General features: G+C 37.1%; 1 protein-coding gene across 1 annotated transcript; it reads right to left on the bottom strand.

Moving 5' to 3' along the window:
• Window positions 1–355: 355 nt before the first annotated feature.
• Window positions 356–2,513, bottom strand: LOC111912982 (zinc finger BED domain-containing protein RICESLEEPER 2-like). Its single transcript, XM_023908707.2, has 4 exons — window positions 1,735–2,513; window positions 1,177–1,647; window positions 1,010–1,103; window positions 356–934 (listed from the first exon to the last, which is right to left on the bottom strand). The coding sequence occupies exons 1-4, from the start codon at window positions 2,511–2,513 to the stop codon at window positions 356–358; spliced, it is 1,923 nt and encodes a 640-aa protein (XP_023764475.2).
• Window positions 2,514–8,125: the final 5,612 nt, after the last annotated feature.

Genomic DNA, 8,125 nt, shown 5'->3' with positions numbered 1-8,125 from the left:
TGTTTAACACATCTAATTACCTTCAATTACTTTGTGTTCACCTCAGGCAGTAAAACCTCAATAGGAAACTCCTCCTTCTACAAAATAAAAAGGTTGACAATTAATAATTTAAACTATTAAAATAACAATTATAATGTGGTTTTGATTTTTTTTTCAAATATACCTTTAATTTTTTCTTGACTCCATGAACTTGCCTAATCCAATCTCCTCCGCAAATCAACATTTGTACCGTGTCGGACCCCAATGAAGCTCGATATGGATCAATAACTCTACCGCCGGCACTAAAAGTTGCTTCAGATGCAACCGTAGAAATTGGGATTGCAAGTACATCTCTAGCCATCAATGATAAAACACGTTACTTTAACTTGTGCACATTCCACCACTCTAAAGCATTAAATGATTCCATTCCTGTTTGTCCTTTCTCCCTATAAACACCTTCTTCTAAATACATATCAAGCTCTGACTTTTCTGGTCTCTCCAAATCTGCAGTCTTTATGAACTCTCCAAATGCCTCCCATCCAGATCCAAGTGATGTACCTTCATTCAACCCTAAAACATTTCTTTCATGTTCGCTTCCATGTGTTGCAGATTCCCTAACTAATGTGTCATGCATCTCTAAATACTCCGAATACATTTCATAAAGTGCATTCTTCACTTCTTTAATGTTCTCGTCTGAATTTTGATAAAGTGTTGGAAAGCAAAATTCAACCAACTTCATCTTGAACCGTGGATCTAACACAGAAGCTATTGCCATTACAAGGTGACACTCACCCCAATACTTGTCAAACTTTTCCTTCATTTTCTTCACCATATCACGAATAAAATCGTTTGTAGATAATGAACCTTTATCAAGAGTTTGCTTCACTCTAAACACTTCAATTAGATATAAATTAGCAGTAGGATAATCACTGCCCGAGATGATATTCGTGCACACCTAAGCATAATCGTTGGATTTAGTCAACAAAGAAAATCATTTATTAATAAAATATTATGCATATTAAACACAAACCTTAAAAACCTTCAAAATTTCACATACGCTTTGAACATTTTCCCAATCTTCGTCAGTTGGCAAGTGATGAAAATGTGGTTCATACTCTGCATACCTGAGAAAACCACAATTAAAGTGTTAGTGAATATGAACATATGTTAAAAACTTTAAGGTATATTTGAGTATACCTTGGGAAAGCATCTTTGAACTTTAAAGCCATGCACAACATATCATAGGTTGAATTCCATCGTGTTGGAACATCAAGCATTAACTTCCGATCACGTATTTGCATTTGATGTGCAGCCTTTGAAAAATTTAGACGTCTACCCTCCGAATTGTTAATATACTTTATACCCTCACGAACATCACCGATGATATGATCAATTATTGCAAGACCATCTTTCACTAGAAGATTCAATATGTGTGCGCAACATCGTATATGAAACAATCTACCACCACATGAAAGTTTTCTTACATGCGAAAAAGTTTCTTTCAATCTTCTTAAAGCTTTGTCATTATAAGCTGCGTTGTCAACTGAGATGGTGAAAATCTTATCTTTAATTTCCCACTCTTGCAAACACTTGTAAATACCATCGGCAATATCAACCGCAGTACGAGGAGGAGGAACATGTACAAAACGTAATACACGTTTCTGTAATCTGTAGAAAAACGTTGAGATATAATTAAAATATGATAGAAAGAAAAAGATAAATAATTAAATATTAAAATTGAGCAAGTTGTTAAACCTCCAATTATGATCTACAAAATGTGCAGTAATAACCATATACTCAATTTTCTGATGCGAGGACTTCCAACAATCAGTTGTTAAACTGATTTTAGAGGCAGCTTTTGTAAGGGCTTTCAACCTTTTCTTCTCATGCTCGTATACCTTAAAACAGTCTGACGTAATTGTAACTCTGCTTAATTTCTCAAACAATGGAGTAGTTGTCTTCATCATTTTCACAAACATTACATCTTCCACAGTAGCAAACGGTTGCTCAGTACTTAGTATCCAATTAGCTATGGCCTCCCTCATCTTGTTTTCATCATATTTTGTATCCGGTCCGATCAATGGTGGCACAAAATCCACATCACACCCACTAGGTTGAAAATTTAGTATTTGTTGGTTTTTTAGCGATTGTTTATGGGGGATGCAGCTGTTTAGGTGTCTTTTATATGATGATGTAGGACCTGAACCAGTAATAGCCAACCTTGACTTACAATGTTTGCATTCGGCTTTTTTCTTACCATCCCGGAGTGTAACTACAACAAAGTCGTCCCATACTTTTGATGTTTTTTTCCGTTTTCTCGTTAATTGTACTTCATCTTCATCGGTTTCGTTATTTTTTTCTCTCACACTTTCATTTTCATTAGGGATTTGACTAGTTGTTTCTTCATTTGGAGTGGTTGTGTGATCCATACCATGTATTGATTGTGATGACGGATTATCAATCCCAACACCTGTTACAACCCCCATTCCTTTGTTTGGACTTAATAGGTTTGTTGTAGACCCTCCATCATCCATTGAATCTTCATAAGAAAACAATACAAATCATAGATGCATCAATTTGAAATAATATTTATGCAACAATAAACAACTCACTGGAACACCATGAACACCAACAAGTACACATAATATTTATGCAAAAGTAAATAACTCAATGTGATTTGAAAAATATGTGTGTCATTTTCTAGCATTTGGTCAAACATTAGGGTCAAAAATGTGAATTGAAAACATCCAACATGTGATCACGTTGCAATTTCCAAACAAGTGAATTAATATGATTATATGAGCATCTTACAGTTAAGAAAAGAAAAGAAAACTAAGTATATGAACTTTTGAGGAGTGCCAATTTTAATTACATTACTGATACCAATCAATTTGTGGAGTGCCGATTTTACTAATACCAATCAATGGAGTGCCGATTTTACTAATACCAATCAATTTAAGGAGTGCCGATTTTAATATAAACTGCTTACAAACAGGTACCTTTTGATTTGAGGAGTGCCGATTTTAATTACAAAAATTGACAAACAGGTTATTTGCTTAGTGCTTACAATCGATTCATTCAATCACATTACTGATACCAATCGATTCAATATAAACTGCGATGGAATGAAATATTATTAATACCTCTTGGCTGTTGAGTGTTGTCTGTTGAGAACGAGATGGATTCGGGAGGGCAACGTCGACCGCAGACCGTCGTATACTCAATCAGTCAATTGATACATCCACTGGATTCGGAAATCAATTGTTACGTACTTACAATCGATCGTCAATTGGAAATCATGGATTAATTATCGTCGCCCTAGATGGTAAATGGGTAATGGCATGTTCGACCGTCGTAGGCTCGTAGTCGTAGGGTATATGCCGTATGCGTGTGTGGAGTAAGGGGAATGTCGGCAAAGGCGGTTGGTTTGCTTTCAATTCATATAAAGATTAAAGAAATTAAGGAAACATATTATTAATAATATAAATATATAATATAAGGAGTGAAAAATATATTTATATTATAATTTATATAGGCTCGTTTAAGCTCGCGAGCCCTAGTCGAGCTCGGTTTAAAAGCTCGGGCTCGAGCTCGTTTAATAAATGAGCCCCGAATAAAGCTCAGGCTCGGCTCAGGCTCGGCTCAGGCTCGTTTAAATCGAGTTCGAGTCGAATTTTTAACGAGTCGATTCCGAGTAGCTCACGAGTAGCTCGGCTCACTTACACCCCTAGTTACGGATTGTGATGTAGCTATTGCACCACTTTTCTAATAGTGTCCCTCATGAACTATCGATATGTATGTATACATGTTTGTTTCTAAAGTATGAATGATATTTTAAATAATCGTAAACTTGTAATTCAAACGCAATACTTGGTTATAAATTGCAATTAAATTGAAGGTTGATTTTGTTAGCTTATTTGTCAATAATTATGATAAAGAAACTAAAACTTAAGAGCCAATATAGAACGTAAGTTAATGAATAAGGGCTAAAAGTGTAATTCATCTTGTTTTTCCTGATTTTTACTACTTTTCATATAATCTTCATATATTAATATTAATAAATAAATAATTGCCACATCAAACAGGTGCACGTTATCTCACAAGTCTGTATATGTATATATTTGTCGAACGACTTATAATGTTATCGTTTATGCTTTATGATCTATATCGGAACATGACATCCCGATTTTTGATTATGAAATGAAATCATATTTCTTTATGAAATGTTTTGATAAATATCTATTTTATCATGCTTTGTTTTTTGGAACAAATTCCGCATCTCTTTTAAAATTAAAATGATTTACTTTGAAAATGTTTAAAAAGCATAAATGAAATCGGTCTTTTCTGGCCGAGATTTTGGGGATGTCACAAAAATTTATGCCTAATACGTTCGGGACAGAAATGTCCATGGTTAACCATCATCTCTCATTACTTTGTATTCCTTTCCGTGTAGGAAAACCATGCCACCGAAGAAGCGTAACCAATCCACAAGCAAGAAACCTGCTCTCTTATTCGATGAAGCTACGTTCCAAGCTGCAGTCTCAGCAGCCGTAGCAGCTGTCATGGCTCACCTGAATGCTAACACCGCCAATGTAGCAAGGGCCCTGTCGGGATTTCCAATCCTGGTGATGGACAACAGCAACCAATACTTTCATACCCAGTCACCCAAAAACCTTCACCGAACCCACTAAAGAGAAAACTCCAGATTGAGGAGGGAAGTACCTCGGCTCAAGGACCTTCTGAAAGGCGACGAGCTGAGGCAGTCTATACCCCTGTCAATCCTTCCCTCCCAACCTCAAGAAGACCATACCTAGGAGACCTTCCCCACTGCAGCAAGTGCAGCTACCATCATCATGGTGTCTGCCGGGAGCTCTTATGTGCTAGGTGCAACATGAAGGGGCATACTGCTCGTGTATGCAGAACCCCGGTTGAGTTCATTACACCAACCACTGGCGCGGCAACCAATATAGTTTGTCACCTATGTGGTGAAACGGGACACTTCAAGAAGGACTGCCCAACCAAAGGGAAAGACAAGGACACAGGAGGAGTCTAACTCTAATGCTTAGGGAGAAGCATCAAGGAACCTGGTAGATTTTTGGTACGTCTCTCGATCCCAGATAACTAAAATAAAAACAATAAAAGACTAATTCAAATGTAAATTCTTCCCAGTAAGGCGAAAGTCGCAGCACTGTTATAAAATTTAAAAATTCATCAGGTAAAACTATAATGGCTAAACATATACGTTACGGCCATGTATATTTAAGATGGACAGACCTAGAGTGAGCGAATGCCGCCTCATTTCATGTTCCTCGTTTGGTTGTGGATTTAGGGCGGGGTCGCTCAGTCAACCGTCCTCCCCACCTTAAATATACATGACTAGTATATGTGAGGAGATTATAGAAATGCCTTGTGAGAATCCACTCATGAAAAGGTACTCTATTCGGAAACACTTAGGACCCTCTATAGTTTCGCGTCGACTCTATCGGTCCAAGTATCCGCGGTAGTGATACATAGGACGAAACCTGAGACGCCTAGAACTTGTGTGCCTGTTCGGCACATGACTCTATCGATCTTCCTTATATATCATGTCGGAGTGTGCCAACTTCGACGACTCTATTGATCATGGTTCGACTATGTGCAGCCATGTGTACATTCTTAGTGCTGTGTAAAAAGAACTTTCTCCGTAGCCATGTCGGCAAATAAAGGTTCTCCCGAACCTAAACCTAACACAAATAAATCAAACCTAATGTGATCCGTCAATCGTCCCTCTTATCTCAACCCTTCCGAAGTACCCAAGAGAGGGTACCCCGCGCCGTTGATTGACCCCTCGTAGTCAGATGGAAACCGAAGCGAAAGACACTGTAGATACTCCAGAAGATGACAACCATCCGAAACATACTTCATAGTTTCCCCAGAAAGACCTCTCGCGCCTCGCACGTCAGGTTCGTAAACATAGAGATTAGAACTCATAAGGAATGACCACCATAACCAGGTATATGCGTAAAGGTGGTATATAATTGAGATCAAAAAGATTTAAGGTGTGTGTTTCCTCCCTACTCCCTGTTCCTCGTTAGGTTGTGGGTTTGGGGTGGAGTCGCACAGCTGAACATCTTGCCGACCTCAATTGTATATTGCTTGCATACACCAAGTACTGGTGGTTAAGCCAAGCATGAACTCTACCACGAACCTCTTCGCAAAACACTTTCACCCTATGCCATAACATAGGAGCTGGAGTCAAGAGAATCACTGCGGGTTAAGCTAGTAAAGTTCCGAGTGATGAGACCCTATACTCACTAGAATTGACCTGGACCGAGGAAACTCAGAACCTTCGAAAGAGTAGTTGCAGTAGATGCTCTTACTCCTAAGGCTGCAACTATATTAGGCAAGTATTTGATCCGGTTGTGCATGGTCCTTTTGGGTTGCCTTCACCATAGCAACTTGATAGGATGATTTATTAAGAGAGAGTAAATATTATTAATATATTATGGGAATAATATAATGAATAATATATATTTGTTATTTGATTAATATAAGTCATAGAATTAATTAGAATTAATTTGGTGACTTAAAGAGATTAATTAAATAAAGGGGTATAAACTGTCAATTGTTTGATAGTTAAGCTTTAGACTGTAAATCCATTAGGATGTGGTATGGACGAATTCTAAGAGGTTTAGGATAGCTTAAATCGTCCATATACTTATCTACGGAATGGATTTGGATAGCCTTAAGAGAAGATTATCCAATTAGGGTTTAGGTTGTAACCCTTAAGGAGTCTACAAGTATAAATAGACCCCATGACATAGGGAATTCGATACTTCTGAAAAAGCAAGAGAACTCTGGTCGAATTCCTCCCCTCTCCTCTCTCCTAAATCATTCTTATTGCTATTGGTGTTTGTAAGCCATTAGAGGAGTGACACTTGTGACTCTAGAAGCTCCAAGACCTCAAGATCAACAAGGAACTCAAAGGTATGATTCTAGATCTGTTTCAATGTTATTATTTAACCTAATTAGTCATTAGAAGTCTTGGATTCAAAAGCATGTATAGTAGAAAGCCTAGATCCAAGCATTAGGGTTTTGCATGCGCACATAGGAAAGTTCTTATGGCTAAAACCCATCAGTGGTATCAGAGCCTAGCTTGGTTTTCTGTAAATTGTTGCTTGATTAACTGAAACAAACCTGCAAAATTCGATTTTTGGTTTCTGAGTCATGGACTCGGCGAGTCTCAAAGTGGACTCGGTGAGTAGGCCTGACTCGGCGAGTCCCTTTGTGCACTCGACGAGTCCAGGCGTCAGGAATGGCCAGATTCGGGATTTCTTTGTGTTTATCTTATCTTAACTTACCATAAGCTAATTAGATCAATATTAATTCGTTTTTCTGATAAATATAACTATTATCTTGATCTAGTTAAAGGTAATTATCAACTAATTAAATATTTAATTTCCTTATATGATAATTAATTAATTATTTTGATTATTTTGGTAATTATCTTAAAAGAAATCTTTAATAAATCAAATATAGATAATTAGGATATTAATTGTTAATTGGAATTATTTGTTATTTGATCCTCCATGTTTTAAATGTTTAAAACCTACCCTCTTGTTTTGAAATTTACTTTTGTGATTAAAAGTTTTAATTTAGACAACTTAAATTTCAAACCCTAGATTTTTAAAAGTTTTAAAATACAACCCTATACTAATATGATATTACTAGAATAATATATATATGTATAACTAAATGCTAGTCTTACCGTTAGTAGGCCTCATTCACGAAGCCAATCTATAAGGTGGGTATAAGGTTGGGCCTATAAAATGGCGCTTAATGGGTGTACACTCACACCTACCGCTTGCTTGATTGGTGGAGGGTCGTTAGCCGAACGGGTAGGATAGGGCAACCTCATCCTCTCATTAAAAGTATAATAAGAAATATAAAGTAACTACACATATTTTTAAAATTTCCCAATCCTAGTTACTTTAGGAAAAGTGAATTGATGCAATCCCATGAAATTACACTTTGCACCTTGCTAAGATGTTAGTGGAGCGTATGTGGTTTACCGGCACACTAATTGGTTCTAAGCGAAGGTGGCAAAGGGTGATTCATTGTATATCATAGTTCGATGGAGCGTGTGTGGTTTACCGGCACATCGAAT

This window comes from Lactuca sativa, chromosome 5, assembly GCF_002870075.4.
Source record: "Lactuca sativa cultivar Salinas chromosome 5, Lsat_Salinas_v11, whole genome shotgun sequence".
Lineage (NCBI taxonomy): Eukaryota > Viridiplantae > Streptophyta > Magnoliopsida > Asterales > Asteraceae > Lactuca > Lactuca sativa.
Note: the sequence above shows the minus strand (reverse complement) of the source record. Positions and strands in the feature narration are given on the sequence as shown.

Coding starts and splice junctions, on each gene's coding strand:
- LOC111912982 (XM_023908707.2), bottom strand. CDS start 2,513: ATGGATGATGGAGGGTCTACAACAAACCTATTAAGTCCAAACAAAGGA. Junction 1,648..1,734: donor TTTGTAGATCATAATTGGAG/GTTTAACAACTT, acceptor GTTTTTCTACAG/ATTACAGAAACGTGTATTAC. Junction 1,104..1,176: donor TTCAAAGATGCTTTCCCAAG/GTATACTCAAAT, acceptor TGGTTTTCTCAG/GTATGCAGAGTATGAACCAC.